Genomic DNA, 19,948 nt, shown 5'->3' on the forward strand with positions numbered 1-19,948 from the left:
CAGCTGATCAATTCACACCACACTAAGCAGGTTTTGTGGGGGGCAGGGATGGAGACATTCTCTATTGATGAATATTGTGACTTCCTTGGGATGTGAATCTCAGTCTTTGAGTGTGTCTCAGAATCAGTGAGTCCTACAGCAAGGTGGTAAGTTAGGAATTACTCAGGGCTGGTCTACACTGGGGGGGAGGGATCGATCTAAGATACGCAACTTCAGCTACGTGAATAGCGTAGCTGAAGTCGATGTATCTTAGATCGGGTTACCTACCGTCCTCACGGCACGGGATTGACGTCTGTGGCTCCCCCTGTCGACTCCGCTACCGCTGTTCGCGTTGGTGGAGTTCCGGAGTCGACAGGAGCATGTTCGGGGATCGATATATTGCATCTAGATGAGATGTGATATATCGATCCCTGAGAAATTGATTGCTACCCGTCGATACGGCCGATAGTGAAGACGTACCCTCACTGAGTTCAGACACAGGTGCAGCCAGGAAAGACTGACAATGGTAAAAGACAACAGCAGAATAAGTGCAGGGGACATCCACCATCTGTGTCAGGTACAGTATGTGCTAGTATGGCAACCTGACGGGTGCAGTGTGTGTGCACTGGACTCAAACAGTTCAAGGATCTTGGTAGCCAAATAACATTTCAAGGCTAAGAGTGAAATCCTGACCCCACTGAAGGCAATGGTAAAACCTCCATTGACTTCAACAGAGCCAGCAGTCCGCCCTAAGACTGGAGCAGGAGAATGCCTGTTTGCAGCTAGTGTAGTGCAGGGGTGTAGCCACAGGTGGGCCATGACCCACCCAGTTAGCATCCAGACCCACTCAACTCAGGGCCAAAGCCCCCCGAATCCACAGGCTGGGACTCCTATCCCTGGCTCTGTATCCACCAGCCTGGCCATGTCTTTCTCCTGCCAGTGCCATGTGCTGCTTCTCTGGTCTCTGACCCCAGTGCTAGCTCCGTGGGAGGTGTGCCTTGTGTGGGCAGGGGTGGTTGAAATCCAGGGCTAGTGCTGGGGCCAGAGACCAGGGCAGCAGCTCCTAGCATCAGCAAGAAAGGGACACGGCTGGGTTGACGCACATGAAGCCAGGGTCAGGAAGGGTGCATGGAGCTCGAGCCCCAGTGGGACCCCTCTTGTCCACAAGGACACGCCTAGGTGACCAGATGTCCCAATTTTATAAGTACAGTCCTGGGGCTTTTTCTTATATAGGCGTCTATTACCTCCCATCACCTGTCCAACTTTTCACATTTGCTATCTGGTTACCCTAGGCACACCCCGCAGCCTGTGTGGCCTGGGCAGCCTCAGCTTTGGGTACATGCTGAGTGGTAAGGCCTGGCTGGAAGGGGTGGAGGGAGGCAATCCCCCCTCCCTCCTGTCCCTTCCCCAGATCCACGGATCCCTCCTGCACCCTTCCCTCTGCCCCTCCCATCACTACCCACCCCCTGAAAGCCGGGTCCCACCCAGGTTTCCTGTCCTAGCTGTGCCACTAGTGTAGTGTGAGGGTAGAGAGTAGATTTGGGGCTTTCTGAGAAGGCTCAATGATGTAACTGGGTACCACAGCCCCTCAGGAAGGCCAGATGGGATCACAGCAGATGGAGCTCCTACAGAAGGGACCAGGAGTTTTTCCTTAGAAGGGATTCTCCATGCAGCAACTGTAGGGAGAAATCAGCATCTTCATGTGCTGGGGAGTTCCCTCCGAGAACCAGGGCATGGGCTGGGTAGGTAGTTAGGAGAGGCAGGGCAGGGCTGTGGGGAATTCAGTTAGGAATGCAGGTAGCAGCCTCTGTGAGAAGCAGGAGAACTGGGAGGTGAATTGCCCCCAAGGTACAAAGGTATCAGCTGTAAAGAGGAGAGTAGATGTCTGTTGTGAGTGCTGGGCAGGGCCTTATAGGCTTAGTCATGGTGTAAACCAGTGACTGTGGGCTCTGTGGGAAACAGTCCTGGAAGCTACGTGTCCATTACAAAGAAGGTTGAAATCCCTATGGAGACTCTGTACATGGATTTGAAGATGGGGCAGAGAAGGAGGTTGCAACTTCATTCAGCAGGAGGGATCACTTTGGTGAGGGGAGAAGCAGATGATCCCAATGGCCTCTTTGGGTCTTAAAACTCTGCGGATCTATAGACCCAGAAGACGGGCTCCATTTAGCCACAAGGGAACCAGATTGGCTGGCCACTAACATTAAGTTTTCTAGTGAATTATTTTTCCCGTAGGGTCCTGGCCACTTTCAGTGCCCAGGATGGATAAATCGCCTCTGCCTCTGTTCCTGCCTCTGCCGCAGACTTCACAGGTGATGCTGAGCAGGTCTCTTAAGCCAGTTTTTATGGGGTGTGATTTGCAGAAGTACTGAGCACTCACAGCTGCCACTAGGGTCAAGGCATGATGTGGCTGCTCAGCTCTTCTGAAGCCAGTCAGTGTGGTCAAGGGGAATGAGCACAGAGCTGCAAGTAAAAACATTGAGTTTTATCCTGTCTCTGCTGCTGACTCACTGGGTGGCCTTGGGCAAGTCACTTTGCTTTTCTCTTTCAGTTTCACCATTTGTAAAATGGAGCTAATAATAATACTTAACCACCTGCTTCCCTGGAGTTTGGTGAGGGTTTATTAATGTCTGGACAGTACTTTGAACACACAAAGCTCTGCAGAAATGGTGAGTACTCTGAAGAATGAAGCCCTGAGGGTCTCAGGTTGCTGCCCACTCACCCCAAGTTTAGAATTTTGGCTTTAATCATTGTATGTAAAATTTTCAAAAGCAGCTAAATGATGTAGGAGCCTAAGGGCCATTTTCAGGAGTGACTTAGGCAGCAAGAGGGAGAAGTCTGCATGGTTCTTGGGCTCCTACGTTACTGCAGAAAATGGGATATAAGTCTCTATGTCACTTAGGCACTTTTGAAAATGTTATTCTTGGGCTTCTAAGTGCCTAAGTCACTTTTGAAATGGGCATCATAACAGTCTGCTATTTCCTGGGTGTTATGAAGACAAATTCATTAATGTTTGTGTTTAGCATTCTCATATTATGGTGATAAGCACCATAGAAAAGACTATGAAGAAATTAATACTGTATTCAGTGCAGTGTTTGTATGGTATATAGAATGAATAAGGCCCTAGATCACACGTTGAATGATGAGGATAAAAATAAATATTCAACAGCTCCCCCATTGCCTGAGCACCATCCTCTCAGCGCACTGAAGGAGGCAGAAGCAGGGGGTAGGTGAGAATAATAGGATGTGTGAATACAGTTAGACTCTATCATAATGCATATGCACAAGGGAGGATGCGGGGCTGAATTAACATTTCATAGGTAACCTTAACTCTGGTATTTTCTAATTCTTGTGCCTTTGGCTTTGACTAAATAAATTAAATAATGTGGTTTAATATTTTATTTTTTTATATAAAATGTAAATATTAGAGTGGGGCAACAATCCTAAATGTTTTCTGTGAAGTATTTCGAATGCAGTACTTCAATTTTTACACAGATCTGAGATACTGGCATGTGGAAATGGAATGAACATTTTTGTTTAACTAAAATATTGATTCATTTCAACTTTTGGAAAATGAAACATTCATTTTCCTTTCCAGTTTTTGGATTTACAGGTTTGCCACTTCCTCCCTGATTCTATTTTTTATCTTTTCTTTCACTGTAAAAAGTTAGAAAAAAGTAAAAAAGTAAGAACGCAGGGGGGAAAGTCTTTTGATTTTTTTCAGTTGGAAAGGTGTGAGGAAAGTAAAAAAAAAAATGCAAAAAACCCCACACAAGTGAGTGAAATCATTTCTTTCTCTGTGGTGTGCTACCAAAATTGCCTGTAGGAATTCATGTGAGAAGAGGGAAATGGTGATTTTCAGCAGTTTATAATTCAGACAAACCTGGAAGGAATCTCACTGCACTAGGAGAGGTCACCTCCCTGGCTCCAGCACTGACCCCTTCCCAAATTGCAAAGGCTGCAGCAATCAAGGAAGGTGCAAGAGCTTATCAAGAAGGTGCTGAGAATAATTTTATATTAGAAAGTGTGAAGCAACCTCCATATTAGGAGTCACGACCAGCTCCCCCTCCAATTACTATTGGAGGAGCCTGGGGACAATGAGTTGGTGACATTTATGAAACCCGAAGGACAAAGTGCTGCCCCTGCTCCGCTGCCCTGCGTAAGGACAGAGTTGTTGATGTTTTTAGTGGAGAATCCAGGGCTTTCCCAGGTCACGACTGTTCTTTTGTGATAATATTATTTACTTACATTTTATCTTTAATACATTTACTATTATTATATGTGGTTTAGGATCTAGCTCCCCCTCCCCTTGCTGTGCCTTGAGGTTCCCCTGCTCGGGAACAGTGTCACACACTGAGGGGCAGCTGTACTTAATCCAGCATCTCTCCTGCACTTACCTGAGCAAATCACACTGGCATCATTGTCGTGAGAGCACTGAGAAGCTCCCAGGGCAGTAACAGGGCAATGGCTCAAATGGGTTTCAGTCCCTTTACAGTGATATGTGTCTGTCCAGACAGAGCCAGTTCCCTTTCCAAAATATCCTCCTCCTGGAGCCAATACAGCGAACCCACAGTCGAGCTGATGGCAGAGAACGTTGGCATCTGGTAAATCCCAGCGTGAGTCACAGAGGGTTCCCCAGGCACCAAGAACCTGGATCTCCACCCTCCCTGAGCACGCTGTGCTGCCGTTCACCAGCTGGAAACCTGTGTGCCCAGGAGAGAAGGGGTTTAGAGAGGGAGCATTTAAGATATTTTATATTAAATATTAAAGAAAAGGAAAGTCAGGGGGGGATTGAACCATTCCCATTATACTGGATTGTTCAGGTTTTACTAGAAGCTGATAGCAGCCCTATTATCCCAGCTCCCTACAGAGTTAGATCATTTATTGCTGCACCCTGCTCTAGAATACCCAACACTGGGATTTTAGAGACATACTAAATTCTTACGTGAGCATATGACATTTGCATGTGAGCATGTCTGACTCCCGTGTGATACCCTGGGACAGTACACGTGGTGTGACTCATTCCCTACACACTGGAATTTCTCAGTCCAGATTGGTCCATGTCCTTTTCCAAAGTGAGCTCCTCCTGGGATAGATAGAGCTGTTCCACACTGTAGTTCATTACAGATAACACCGGCATCTTTGAGATCAAAGTGTGCATCACAGATTGTAGCCCAGGTGTCTCCATGTCTTACTTCCACACGTCCTGAGCAGGCACTGTCCCCTCCAGCCAGCTGGAGCTCAATGTGTCCTAGAAAGCCAATGAAGGATGAAAATTACAAAGGAGCCTTAGGGAACTAGGTGTTCCACTGCCCTAGAACTTTGGCCAATGGCCTGTCCTGGTGCACTGGGGCAGAGCAGGCAGCAATTAGAAATTTAAAAAAAAGTACAAAAAAATGGAAAGAGGGGAATTCAATAGTAATCAATATACATTAGAAATTATGAAGTCGATAAGGGAAGCTAAAGCTATCAGGGAAAAATATCCATGTTTGGCTGGGCTATGAACAATAATGAGAATGTTTAAAAATATATTAGGAGCAAAAACAAACAAATCCTAACAAAGGTGTAGGCCCATTACAAATGGAGATGGTAAAATAGTTTATAATGATGCAAATTAGGCAGAAGTGTTCAATAAATATTTCTGGTTTTGGATAGAAGCACGATGTGTATTCATACTATGGGAAGAGGGTGAACCACTCTGCAGTCCATTGATAACTAAGGAGGATGTTAAACTGTATCTACTGGGGATAAACTTTTTTAAAAATCAGCAGGCCAGAATAGCTTATCAAATCTTGGAATAAATGTAAATGTAGGACTGGAAGGAATCTCACAAAGTCAGCTAGTCCATCCCCCCACACCAGGGGCAGCTCCAGGCACCAGCGCTGCAGTGCATGCCTGGGGCAGCAAGCCATGGGGGGGCGGGCTGCCAGTCGCTGTGAGGGCAGCAGTGAGTCCACCTTCGGCAGCATGCCTGCGGGAGGTTCCGCCGGTATTTCGGCGCGAAACTGGGGGACACTGAAGGTGCGGAACTGGTGGACCTCCCTCAGAAACGTCGCTGAATCCACGTGACTGAGGAAACATGGATGACTGCTGTGCTTGGGGCAGCAAAAAACATAGAGCCCCACACCATGACAGGTGTAAGTATAGCTAGTCCATCCCTGATAGATGTTAGTCTAACTTGTTCTTAAAAGTCACCAATGATGGGGATTCCACTTAATTATCCTTATAGTTAGAAGGTTTTTCCTAATATCTGACCTGACTCTCCCTTGCTACAATCTAAGTGGATTACTTCTTGTCCTATCCATCTTAGAGAGAGAGCCCAAATAGGACACAGTGCTCCAGCTGAGATCTCACCAGTGCTGAGTACAGCAGGACAATTGCCTCCTCTGTCTTACATATGACAATTCTGTTAATAAAATCCAGAATGACATTTCCTATTTTCAAAACAGCATCACCCATTTCAGTCTCTGATCCATTTTCTGCAGCACTGCTGCCTAGTCAGTTATTCCTCATTTTGGATTTTTTGCATTCTATTTTTCCTTCCTAAGTCTAGTACTTTGTACTTGTACTTGTACTTGAATTTTAATTTACTGATTTCAAACCAATTCTCCAATGTATCAAGGTCATTATGAATTCTAATACTCTCATCCAAAGAGCTTGTGACCCCTCCCAGGTCTGTATCATCCACACATCTTATAAGTTTATTCTCTACTTCATCATCCAAATCATTAATGAAAATATTGAATAGTACCAGGTCCAGGAGAGTGATATTATTTATGTATCCATAGGAACACAGTGATAGGATAGCTTAATGGGTGAGCCCCAGCTGCTGCTGTCTGCTGCAGTGACCAGAGCTTGGGAGCTGCGGCCACTTTGGCACTGGCTGTTGCAGAGATGTTACTGCTCTGGTGCCTCCCGGGGCTGTTGCAGCCGCCTCCCTGTTGGGGCTGCTGCCGCCGAGGGGACACCACATGCTGTGCTTCCGCTCCCTCCTTCTATTCCTGTATCTCCTTTCCTTCCCCATCCCATCCCCCTGCCCACTGCCCCATGCCCCCTGCCATCCCCCTTCCTATCCCCACTGTCCCCTGCCCCATCCCCCTCTCCCAGTGTCCTCTGCCTCCCTGCAGGTACTCATCCTTCTTCAGGAAATGGGCAGGCACTAGGACCCAGGAAGCAGTGTCCAGCTGCAGAGGTAGCAACCGGAGCAGCTACCCTCAGCCTCAGGAGAAGTGACTCCATCACGCTCCCTCTGCTCCCTGCACCGACCCTGCATGCCCCCCCATGCCTTGCCTCTGCCAATGCCCCCCTGCACCCACCCAAACCATGCCCATGCTGTCTATCCTGTGCACTGAATGAAGCAGGGGTCTCATGGAGACCCAGTTTCCCCCCCTGTTCTCTGTGTTGTCCCCTCCTTCGGGATCCTCATCTATTCTGTTTCTCACTCTTACTCTTGCCTTGGGTTGTCCTGTTTGCCCCCAGCCCCAGTTTCCCTCCCTGGATGTCTCATCCAGTCGCAGAGTTTCTCTCTGCACACACTTAGCTTGTGGCAAACGGGTGTAAATTTACCTCACATGAGCCTGCTGCACACTGAGTGTCTGTGTGGAGCCTAGTATCAGAGGGGTAGCCGTGTTAGTCTGGTTCTGTAGAAGCAGCAAAGAGTCCTGTGGCACCTTATAGACTAACAGACGTTTTGCAGCATGAGTTTTCATGGGTGAATACCCACTTCACCACTTGCATCTGAAGAAGTGGGTATTCACCCACGAAAGCTCATGCTGCAAAACGTCTGTTAGTCTATAAGGTGCCACAGGACTCTTTGCTGCTTGTGTGGAGCCTGCTGCTGCGCACTAACATTTCCCTAGTGCTTGGAAATGGGATAGATCAAAGCACACATGGGAACTATTAGGGCTCCTCTTCTCTACCACACAAAAACAGTGCCACTATATCAATGCAGCGATACCGATTTAGCGCTTCTGGTGAAGACATATTATGTCGATGGGAGAGCGCTCTGCTGTCTGCATAATTAGTCCACCTCATCGGGAGGCAGAAGCTCTGCTGATTGGAGAGCGTCTCCCCAGTCCCACTGACATAGTGCGATGCAGACACTGCTTTAAGTCAATGTAAGTTACATTGCTCAAGGAAGGGGGGTTGTTTTCACAACACTGAGTGACATAACTTACATCAACTTAAGCAGTAGTGTAGACAAGGCCTCAGTGTGCAGCCAGACCGTCCACATGGACACTTGGTGCCTGGCAGGACAGTGCAGGTGAGATTTACACCCCAGCTTGCCATACACTAAATGTTCATGTAGATCTGCTCTCAGTCTCCCCCACCCCACCCTGGCCGCTTATTCCAGACTCTTTGCCCAGTTAGTCTTAGACTCCCCCGACACCCTGGTTCCTGATCTGATCTGTTTTTCCTCCCCCACCTCCAGTTCCTCCCCACTGGTTCCCAGTCCCACACTCCTCACCCAGCCAGTCCCAGTTTCCCCAGCTCCCAATCTCCTTGATCAGCAAGTCACAGTCTCTCCCCACCATCGCCCTGCCTAGCCAGTCCGACTCTCTTTCCCCCTCCTCCTGGTCCCATTCTCCTTGCCCAGTCAGTCCCCATCTCCCGCTTTCTCTCCCAGTCCCAGTTTCTCTCCATCCACCAGACTCCAGGCTCAGAATATTCCCCCTGCATCCTTGTCCTCATCTACTTTCCCCTCTCACCCTGGTCTGTGTTCAATTCAGGTGGCTTCCTCCCCACACTGCCTCAGTCCAATAGGTGGAAACAGTCTCCAACATCTCAGTTCTAGTGTCTGGTGCCTTGCCGGCCCACAGCAGCCAGGAGCATAATTTCAGCATAACTGTATTGGTTACACATCTTGCCACTGCTGCAACCCCTCTTCAGGGACCGTCACCTTGTTTCAGTGAAGGGACTTGTGTGCTGCAATGATCCTCAGAGCTATGCTGTCGGGAGCTTCATTTTTCTTCACATTTGGTCTAATGAGAAGATTCCAGAAGACTTGAGAAATGCCAACATTGTTACCATCTTTAAAAAAGGAGATAAGTTGGAGTGTGGAAATTATAGTGGCATTGCCTTGCTATCTACAGCAGGGGAAACTCTCGCCCGTATCCTCTTAAACCGATTACTTCCCCTTGCTGAGGAAATATTGCCAGATTCTCAGTGTGGTTTTAGACCATCTTGAGGGACAACCAACATGATCTTCGTTGCCCACCAAATCCAGGAAAAGTCTTGGGAGCAAAATCAGGACCTGTACACGGCCTTCATGGATTTGACAAAGGTCTTTGACTCTGTCAATCGTGAAGCCCTGTGGCAGGTGCTGCCCAGATTTGTCTGCCCTCCAAAATGTATTAATGGAGTTCACATTCAATACAGAAAGGATGGGCTGCTTATTAATCTTTGATGTTTATGCTTTAAGTCTAAGGTCCTCAGGGCGTCCATTACTGACCTTCAGTACGCTGATGACTGTGTCATCACACACACTGAGAATGCCCTTCAGTCCACACTGCATTTTTTTGCACAAGCTTACCGATGCCTATAACTCTCACTCAGTATCAAGAAAACTAAACTAATGTGCTCCATCAGCCTGCTTCAGGCCTTGCACATGACTCACCAGAAATCACCATCAAGGGACAGACCTTGGAGAGAGTTGAGGACTTCTGTTACCTCAGTAGCCAACTTTCTCAAAATGCAAACATTGACAGTGAGATCCAGCACAGGATCCATTGTGCAAGTGCTTCCTTTGGGAAACTGCTCTGGTGCACTTTCACAGACCGTGACCTACCGAAGGACACCAAGATCCAGGTCTATGAGACAATTGTTATTCCCTACACTCCTTTATAGATGCAAAATCTGAGTGACCTATGAACAGCACGTCAAGAGTCTGGAGAGGTACCACCAATGATGCCTCCAGAAGATCCTTTGCACCAAATGGGAAGATCGCTGCACTAACACCAGCATCCTCATTGAAGCCAATGCCACCAACATTGAAGCAATGATCCACACCCACCAACTCCGCTGGACTGGACATTGTGAGCAGATGCCAGACTCTCACCTCCCAAAACAAGCCCTCTACTCTTATCTCACCTATGATCAGAGATCCCGTTGTAGTCAGAGGAAATCCTACAAAGACACACTGAAAGTGTATCTCAAGAAAACTCATGTGGACATCACAAGCTGGGAGGAGCAAGGAACCAACTGATCTCAATGATGCCACATCCTCCACCAGGCAGTGGCCTGCTTTGAGGAGAAGTACCTTGCCCTTGAAGTTGAAAAGAGAGAGAGAAGGAAGGAAAGAAAAAGAACTTTCTCCCAGCAGGCAGCTGACTTGTCAGGAAATGTCTGTACCTACTGCGGGCAGATCTATGGTTCCAGGATCAGATTCCTGAGTCGTCTCGGGACCCATATGTAAATCTGTGGTAGAGATCATCCTCGAATGGAGGGATAGCTGATGATGGCAATGCTGCTGCTGCAACCAATGAGGCTGGGGCCTACAGACAGAAGCCTCTTTCACTGTGCATCCCTGATTCGTTCCCTGGGCACCATCCAGCCTGTGCAATGACTGAGTTGGAACCTTGGCGGAGGAGAAAGTTTTGGCAAAGTTTGGTATGAATCCAACCAGAAATGAGAAGTGAAAGCTGGACGAGAAGGGGTTGAGAGAGACAAGGTGGGTTAGGTAATATCTTTTATTGGACCAACTCCTGTTGGTGAGAGAGACAAGCTTCTCAGCTTGCACACAGCTCTTCTCTGTAAGATGAAAAGTTTGCCTCTCTCCAACAGAAATGAGTCCAATAAAAGATATTACTTCACCCACCTTGTCTCTCATATCCTGGGACTAACATTGCTACAAAAACACTACATATAAGAAGGTGACTGTCACCTTTTGTAAAGTTTTCTAGTATTCTCTCAGGACAGCATCTCTCAAAAATCACTTGGTGCAGAAACCTCACAGCTCCCGAATGTGTTTGTTCTCAGTGATATCTGGTGCACAGGGCAGTTTGTAGATGGTTGACTGGTTATTTCTGGAATAATTCTGAATGGGCCCAATCCTGAGTCCTTTATTCTGTTTCTACTCAGTCTGTACAAAGAAAACTCACATGACAGTCAATAGCTGATTGCCTGAGTAAGGAACCCTGGGTTTGGCCCTAGGAGCTGGCCCTGCACCTCTACCCAGGGAAAACGGGGATTAGTGACAAGCATGGGCATAAATATACGGGCCATGAAAAGACTCATCCTCCTCTCCAACCATGTGGAACTACCTTGCCAGCACAGCAGGGGTTAAAGGGAGCCTTTGGGCCCAGCTAGCCCCACTCTGCTGTACCTGCAGCCAATGCCAGGCCTGGGGGTGAGAAAAGGAGAGAGCCTGGCTCAGTTGAGGGCTGACTGGGGAAGAAGCAGGAGCGATCCGCCTCCCTACCTGAGGGGAAAGGTCACTAGCCTGCCAGCCGAGGCAGCCACCAGGGAGTAAGCGCTGTCTCCCCAGCCAAGGGGGACTGTGGAGGAGACTAGGAGCCTCCGGCAACTGAGGTAACTGGGTCCCTAAAGCCCAGAGACATTGTGAGGTTCAGTCTCACCAAACTTACGGCTGCCCCACCTGAAGGAGGCTGGGACGAGAGGGCATCCAAGATCCACGAGAGGCGCTATGAGGTACAAGCCACCCAGCGAACGGTACTAGAGGGGCCATGCCCCAAACAAAAGGGACAGTGGTAAGAAGTAGCCCAGTGCAGGGGATTTAGATCCCTGCTGGGAGGCCTCCCCTATTCAGGGCTAGATGCAGGCAGGACCCTGGCCAGGTACCTGGTAGAGAGCAAGGGCCTAGGTTTCCCTACCCCACTGCCTAAAAGACTGAGGCAAATTGACCTTGAAAACAAGGGGCTGGAGGTTAGGGGAACCAATCACTAGGCAGCCCGGCCCTTCAAACACCCTATTACAAACTCAAACTTCATTCCCACTGCAAATGTGCAGCTCCAGCTGAGATGCGGGTGCAGTTTTACAGAAAGGTGCACAGAAGGGACTTTTGCTTTGATACCCCTTTGTTTGTGTGCAGCTCCCTCCTCCTGGTGAGGTCCAGGTAAGAGGGACTCCCTGCTATGCATTTGCTAGGTGTGCCGCACAAGGCATTGCAGTTGTTATTACCAGGTTAAGGAATTTACATTGGCGAAGGTCCATCTCTTTTCTGCAGAGTTTCAAAGTCCTGACAATGAAGCTCATTTTTGTAAAGTTCCTGCCCAACCCATCTTTTTATTCTGTAAAAATACTGGGAAATTGCAGATGTAAGAAGAATGAGTTCTCCCCTGACAGCTAGCTGGGAACGGGAAACACTTCAGGAGCAAACTGTATTTACATGAACACACCTCCTCTGCCTAGATATCCAGGAGATAGAGCGGGATGTAAATTACTGAGGTGTAATTTACCCCGCACTAGCCTGCTGCACAATGAATGTCTGTGGACCCTGCTGCTGCGCACTAACATTTCCCTAGTGCTGTGAAACAGGAGCAGATCAAAGCACACTAAGGAACTGTGGACACTTGGTGCCTGGCAGGCCAGTGCAGGGGAGATTTACAGACCAGCTTGCCACAAACAGAAGGTTCATGTAGATCTGCTCTCAGTCTCCCCTGCCCCACCCTGACTGCTTATTCCAGTCTCGTTGCTCAGTTAGTTTTAGACTCTCCCCACACTCTGGCTCCTTATCTGGTCTGTGTCTCCTCATCTACTGCCAGTTCCACCCCACTGGTTCCCAGCCCCAGACTCCTTCTCCAGTCAGTCCTAGTCTCCCCCAGCTCCCAATCTTCTTGCTCAGCAAGCCAGTTTCTATCCCCTGACTCTTGTTCAGTTCACCCAGCCTAGCCAGTAAAAGTCTCTTCCCCCTCCCTCCTCCCAGACCCAGTCTCCTTGCTCAGACAGTTCCCATCTCCCGCTTTCTCTCCCAGACCCAGTTTCTCACTTCCCACCAGTATCCAGTCTCGGAATGTCCATCTGTCCCCCAGCCACCCCACAGGAGCCTTGTCCCAATCTACTCTCCTCCTCTCATCCCGATCTGATTCCTGTTTCTTCAACATTCAATTCAGGTTGTTTCCTTTCTGCATTGCCTGGGCTCAATAGGGGAAGACAGCCTCCCTGGGACAGAGTGCCAGAGGTGAACAGATGAGCCTGCACTCGGACTGTGATGCTGGCAGACCAGGTGCCAGCTCATACCAAAGCTCCAGGTCTCATTGAATGCTTACAAATGCACAGCCTGGCCAATTCGCATGTGTATTAGTATTGGTGAAAGTGATTATAAAATGTGTAAATGTATAAGAGTGTTTAATCTTTAAGAAAACCAGTAGGATGTTATTTGCCTTGTTCTCACTTATCTGTATCCCATTATAGTGCAATAGCAAACATTTACATTGTGTATAGCCTGTAACTAAATAACCCACCAAACAAGAAAGAAGCCTTGTGGAATGCAAATGAAGAACTTTCACAGGCAAGTGCTAATTTCAAAGCAAGTGGTCATTGTGTGTGATGATCGGAGGCAAACACTCTAAATGCATTCCTCACTCTCTGTCATCAAAGGAAGAGTCCACGTGGTGTGGCAAAGTACCTGCTTCTCCTCAGCTGGCTCAGTCCCTTTTTGCCTTGGAGACACAGGCTTGGGCAAAGTAAAATCCTTCCCAGTCACGCAGGGTCTGGCTGATCCTCCTCTCAGTCAGTCCTTTGCTGTTTTTCTCCTCTTCTGGGGACAGAGTGCAGTCTTCCTTGCCTGAAGAGGGCAGAGCCTTGCTGCATCTATTTGCTAGCAGCTTCTCTCACTCCCACCCTGTTTCCCTGCCAGGGAGGGTTTAAAAAGGTCACCAGCAATTGGGGCCAGCTGAACCAAATTAGTTCCCTGGTAACCCCTGTTCCAGCTGAACCTAATTTCTCACGGCTGTCTCTCCTCAATGGATAGGGAGAAGCCTTTTAACCCCCCTGGGTCTAATTCCTACCCCTCCCTTTGTAGCCATTTGGCCTGGGTTTGCCACAGTGGGTAGTGACCCTCTCGGCTTATTTTCTATAAGAAGATGCCATATGTCTGGATTTAGGGAAAGAGCCTTCATCTCTGGACTCTCTGAATTCTAACAGGGTGGAATAAGTGAACAAGAAGTTGGAGCTCCCCAGAGTTATTCAGGGTAGCCCTGAGAGACTTTTGGGAAACTGGCAGATGACAACATCTCTGCTACAATTTTGAATTATAGACCGTGGCCACTGGGAGCTGCGGGCGGCTGTGAAATGTAAACAAACTGTCTGGCGGCCCGGCAACTGATTACCTTATGGGCCATGTGCGGCCTGCAGGCTGCAGGTTTCCCACCACCGGTCTAAGGGCACTGTCTGTGACTCCATGGTAAGACTGTTATAGTAATCCAGGCACAGGTGCCAGCTTCCAGTTGTCCCGGAGATGCTCAACTCCCGCTCCGCCCCCAGTCTCTTCCCCACTCCACCCCCTCCCCAATGCTCCCCCCTGCCCCGCCTCTTTCTACCCTTCCCTTGAGCACGCCCCATCCCTGCTCCCCACCATCCCTCTCAGTGCCTCCTGGACGCCACGGAACAGCTGATCGCGGTGAGTGGGAGGCACAGGGAGGGAGAAAGAAGAGTTGATCGGTGGAGCCACTGGCAGGCAGGAGGCGCTGCGGGGGGGAGCTTGGCTGCTGGTGGGTGCTGAGCACCCGCTAATTTTTTGCACAAAGTCGGCGCCTAGGAATCCAGGAGTTCACATTTGTTACTGGCCTGGTGAAATCTAATTATAGAACACACCACCAGTTTGCAGTGTCTGCCCTGTTTTCTGACAGTCTGCCCTGAGGAGGCACTCACAGTCATGAGCCACTCCGGACAGTGTGACACTGATCTCTTAGACGTCAGTTAGTCCCCCAAAGAAAGCTGACTGAGGTCATTAGCTAAGAAGGCTCGCAGGCTGGGTGGATAAAGAGCCAAGTAACCCAACAGCCCAAATCTGATAAAGAAGCACAGGAAGGATGCCCCTGGTGGGGAAAGAGAGAAGGGAACAGGGTTAGCTGAGCCCAGTCTCAGAAAGGCCTTAGGGGAGGGAAATCTTTCTTCTCCTCAGGACCTGATAAGAGAGCCAAAACCACAGAGGATACTGTGCACAGACTGTTGCATGGGAACTGTAGTGCTACTGGTGGAGGGAACTCAACACAAATGGCACTATGAATGCACAACTAGTGGAGTCTAGGCTGTTTCTGTTGTTGATAGAGAATTTACATCTACAAGGGCCAGGCTGTTTCCTGCAGAATTTCGAAGCCCCGGCAATGAAGCTCATTTTTATGAAGTCCTGCCTATCATCTTTAGTTTTTAACAATGCTAGGAAATTGCATATCACCCCTCACCTTCACCTTCCCCGTGTTAAGAGGATGTTGAGATTTTGCATAGAAACGCTCACAAAGATTTAGGTGGGAAGCCTATGACAGATACAAAGGCAGCCGAGGTAGTGACCCAAGAAGTGGAAGACAGAGTGAAGATGACTGGATGTGGAAGCTGTGACATGTACATGATCCTGGAGGGGATACCTGAAAAGAGTTTTGTCTGCATGAAGTGCCGACTGATAGAGCTGATGGAGGAAAAGATCCGAGGATTGGAGATGCAGGTGGAAACTCTGTTTGAGTTTAGAAGGAGGTTCGAGCAGATGATGGAGCAAAGACATGAGGAGTCTGAAGGGAAAGGCTCAGACTTATCGATGGAAGCAGGACCAAAGAACTCTGAGTGGAGACTGCTGGGTGAGGAAAGTGGACGGTGGAAGCATGTGACTAAGAGAACCAGGCAGAGGAAATACGGGCCAGTGAAGGAGAAATAGAGCTCAGGAACAGGTTTGCGGAGTTGGAAAATGAAGAAGGGGCACAGCAGGTGGTCGCTGAAGGCGAGAGAGCAAGAAAGAAGAGAAAAGCAGCTAGTCCTATAGGAAGAGGGGAAGAGTCAAGGGAGACAACACCAAATATGAGCCCCAGGAGGATACGGGATGGGTTGCTGAGGATTGCAAGGGACAATAGAAATCGAGAGGACTTGCAGCCAGAGGGAACAGGGGATAGACCGGAGAATCACACCATCGCCAGGAAAAGGCAGGTCTAGGTGACTGGGGACTCCTTACTGAAAAGAATAGACAGGCCTGTAAGCAGAGCTGATCCGGAGAACAGAAGGGTGTGCTGTCTGCTGGGTGCTAAGATACGAGATGTGTACCTGAGGCTGAAGAGGATCCTAACGGGAGTGGGAAAGAATCCGATTGTCCTTCATTTGGGAACAAATGATACGGCTAGATTCTCTCTGGAACGTATCAAGGGAGACTATGCCAGGCTGTGGAAGATGCTTAAGGAAATTGAGGCTCAGGTGATCTTCAGTGGGATTCTGCCTGTTCCTAGAGAAGGGCAACAAAGGTGTGACAAGATTATGATGATCAACAGGCTCAGGCAGTGGTGCTATAAGGAGGGCTTTGGGTGTTAGATATTCAGGCCTGTCTGCAGAGTCCTATACTTTAAGAATTTAGGTGTATTCTTATCACTTAGCTAGTTTATAGAGGTATAAAATAAAGACTCATAAATCACTGTCTGTCTCTGTAATGGCCTTCTCTTACTGTGACAGGCTAAGGCCGTCAGCTAAGATGTAGCTAGGCAGCCATAAGATGGGAAGTGTATGGTTACATCCTCACATTCCAAACTAGTCACATTGAAATAAGGTGCTATTGGGCTGTTAGGAATACAATCCTGTCCTGATATGCCTATCACCTCCAGAGAAAGGGTAGAGCCTAGAAGATGTAAAAGGAAACTTAGTTTAATAGCATCCTGTCTGGCAAGAACTCACTTATCAATAGACACAGCTGGAAAACCCTTATGTCTGTATAGTTGTAGTTGTGAAATCCTCACTTCTGTATTGTTTTGTATGTTTATTTGCATGATCTCTGTCTGGTTCTGTAATTGTCTCTGTCTACTGTATAATTAATTTTGTTGGGTGTAAACCAATTAAGGTGGTGGAGTATAATTGGTTAAATAACCATGTGACAATATGTTAGGATTGGTTAGTTAACCAATCATTTTAATGAAATTTAAGGTATAGCTAAGCAGAATTCAAGTTTTACTATATAGTCTGCAGTCAATCAGGAAGTAAGGGGGAGGAAATGGGAACAGGGACTGGGGATGGAGGAATTGGGATCATGTTTTGCTAAAGGGGCAATGGGAACAGGGGATGGGAACAGGAACAGGGACACAGGCAAGGCTCTGTGGTGTCAGAGCTGGGAAGGGGGACACTAAGGAAGGAAACTGGAATCATGCTTGCTGGAAGTTCACCCCAATAAACATTGAATTGTTTGCACCTTTGGACTTCGGGTATTGTTTCTCTCTGTTCATGCAAAAAGGACCAGGGAAGTGAGAGGGTGAAGGAATAAGCCCCCTAAGATCTGGCCAATGGGAAGCATTCATGGGCAGAGGACTGTTCTCTTGCAATGGACTTCACCTGAGTAGGGAGGGAAATAGACTTCTAGGATGGAGGCTGACACAACCAATTAAGAGATCTTTAAACTAGGAATAGGGGGGAGATGGTTGGGAGATGTCCAGGTAATCTCCACACCGGATTTTAACACTGACAGGGAAGAAAATGAAGAAAGAAAGGATACAGCCATGCGTAGGAGAATGGATAAAAGGAGGAAGGGTAGTGTAGATACCAGTCTAATAGGTGATACTGATGGTAGAATGTGTCAGCCTAATCGGGTAAAGAATGTGAGCGAAGCCAAACAGCAAAAATTAAGATGTTTGTACACCAATGCGAGGGGCCTAGGTGATAAAATGGATGAACTAGAGTTACTGGTGCAGGAAGTGAAACCAGGTATTATAGGGATAACAGAAACATGGTGGAATAGTAGTCATGACTGGAGTACAGGTATTGAAGGCTATGTGCTCTTTAGGAAAGACAGAAATAAAGGCAAAGGCGGTGGAGTAGCATTGTATATCAATGATGAGGTTAACTGTAAAGAAATAAAAAGAGATGGAAAGGATAAGACAGAGTCTGTTTGGGCAAAAATCACATTGGGAAAGAAAGCTACTGGAGCCCCTCCTGAGATCGTGCCTGGGATGTGCTATAGACCACCAGGATCTGATTTGGATATGGATAGAGACCTTTTTAATGTTTTTAATGAAGTAAAGACTAATGGGAATTGTGTGATCATGGGAGACTTTAACTTCCCAGATATAGACTGGAGAACAAGAGCTAGTAATAATAATAGAGCTCAGATTTTCCTGGATGCAATAGCTGATGGATTCCTTCACCAAGTAGTTGCTGCACCAAAAGAGGAGATGCCATTTTAGATTTGGTTTTGCTGAGTAATGAAGACCTCATAGAAGAAATGATTGTAGGGGACAACTTTGGTTTGAGCGATCATGAGCTAATTTAATTTAAAGTAAATGGAAGATTAAACAAAAATAGATCTGTGACTAGGGTTTTTTATTTCAAAAGGGCTAACTTTAAAAAAATAAGGAAATTAGTTAGGGAAGTGGATTGGACTGAAGAACTTGTGGATCTAAAGGTGGAGGAGGCCTGGAATTACTTTAAGTCAAAGTTGCAGAAACTATCAGAAGCCTGCATCCCAAGAAAGGGGGAAAAATTCATAGGCAGGAGTTGTAGATCAAGCTAGATGAGCAAGTATCTCAGAGAGGTGATTAAGAAAAAGCAGAAAGCCTACAAGGAGTGGAAGATGGGAGTGATCAGCAAGGAAAGCTACCTTATTGAGGTCAGAACATGTAGGGATAACATGAGATAGGCCAAAAGCCATGTAGAGTTGCAAAGGGAATTAAAACCAATAGTAAAAGGTTCTATAGCCATATAAAAAAGAAAAAAAACAAACAAAGAATAAGTGGGACCTCTAAACACTGAGGATGGAGTGGAGGTTAAGGATAATCTAGGCATGGCCCAATATCTAAACAAATACTTTGCCTCAGTCTTTAATGAGGCTAATGAGGAGCTTAGGGATAATGGTAGGATAACAAATGGGAATGAGGATATGGAGGTAGATATGACCACATCCGAGGTAGAAGCCAAACTCAAACAGCTTAGTGGGACTAAATCAGGAGGCCCAGATAACCTTCATCCAAGAATATTAAAGGAACTGGCACATGAAATTGCGAGCCCATTAGCAAGAATTTTTAATAAATCTGTAAACTCAGGGGTTGTACCATATGACTGGAGAATTGCTAACATAGTTCCTATCTTTAAGAAAGGGGAAAAAAGTGATCCAGGCAACTACAGTCCTGTTAGTTTGACATCTGCAGTATGTAAGGTCTTGGAAAAAAAGTTGAAGGAGAAAGTAGTTAAGGACATTGAGGTCAATGGTAATTGGAACAAAATACAACATGGTTTTACAAAAGCTAAATAATGCCAAACCAACCTGATCTCCTCCTTCTTTGAGAAGGTAACATATTTTTCAGACAAAGGAAATGCAGTGGATCTAATTTACCTCGATTTCAGTAAGGCATTTGATATAGTCAAACATGGGGAATTATTAGCTAAATTGGAAAAGATGGGGAAATATGAAAATTGAAAGGTGGATAAGGAACTGGTTAAAGGGCAGACTACAATGGGTCGTACTGAAAGGTGAACTGTCAGGCTGGAGGGAGGTTACTAGTGGAGTTCCTCAGGGATCAGTTTTGAGACCAATCTTATTTAATCTTTTTATTATTGACCTTGGCACAAAAAGTGGGAATGTGCTAATAAAGTTTGTGGATGACACAAACCTGGGAGGTATTGTTAATACAGAAAAGGACCAGGATATCATACAGGAAGATCTGGATGACCTTGTAAACTGGAGTAATAGTAATAGGATGAAATTTAATAGTGAAAAGTGCAAGATCATGCATGTAGGGATTAATAACAAGAATTTTGGTTATAAATTGGGGACACATCAGTTGGAAGTAACAGAGGAAGAGAAGGTCCTTGGAGTATTGGTTGATCACAGGATGAC

At 47.2% G+C, this 19,948-nt stretch overlaps 2 protein-coding genes across 2 annotated transcripts in view; both read right to left on the reverse strand.

Annotated features, from left to right (window-relative positions):
* The window catches only part of LOC123347552 (antigen WC1.1-like), an 838,191-nt gene that overhangs the window by 167,174 nt on the left and 651,069 nt on the right, over positions 1 to 19,948 (reverse strand). The gene's annotated exons all lie outside the window — the stretch shown is intronic.
* LOC123355832 (scavenger receptor cysteine-rich type 1 protein M130-like) overlaps positions 1 to 19,948 on the reverse strand; it is a 420,264-nt gene that overhangs the window by 20,967 nt on the left and 379,349 nt on the right. The window contains exons 6-7 of the mRNA XM_044998590.1: positions 4,925 to 5,230; positions 4,377 to 4,691 (exon numbers count right to left, since the gene is read on the reverse strand). Coding sequence (XP_044854525.1) covers positions 4,377 to 4,691; positions 4,925 to 5,230 — 621 coding nt within the window. The remainder of the gene's footprint in view (positions 1 to 4,376; positions 4,692 to 4,924; positions 5,231 to 19,948) is intronic.

This window comes from Mauremys mutica, chromosome 1, assembly GCF_020497125.1.
Source record: "Mauremys mutica isolate MM-2020 ecotype Southern chromosome 1, ASM2049712v1, whole genome shotgun sequence".
NCBI lineage: Eukaryota > Metazoa > Chordata > Testudines > Geoemydidae > Mauremys > Mauremys mutica.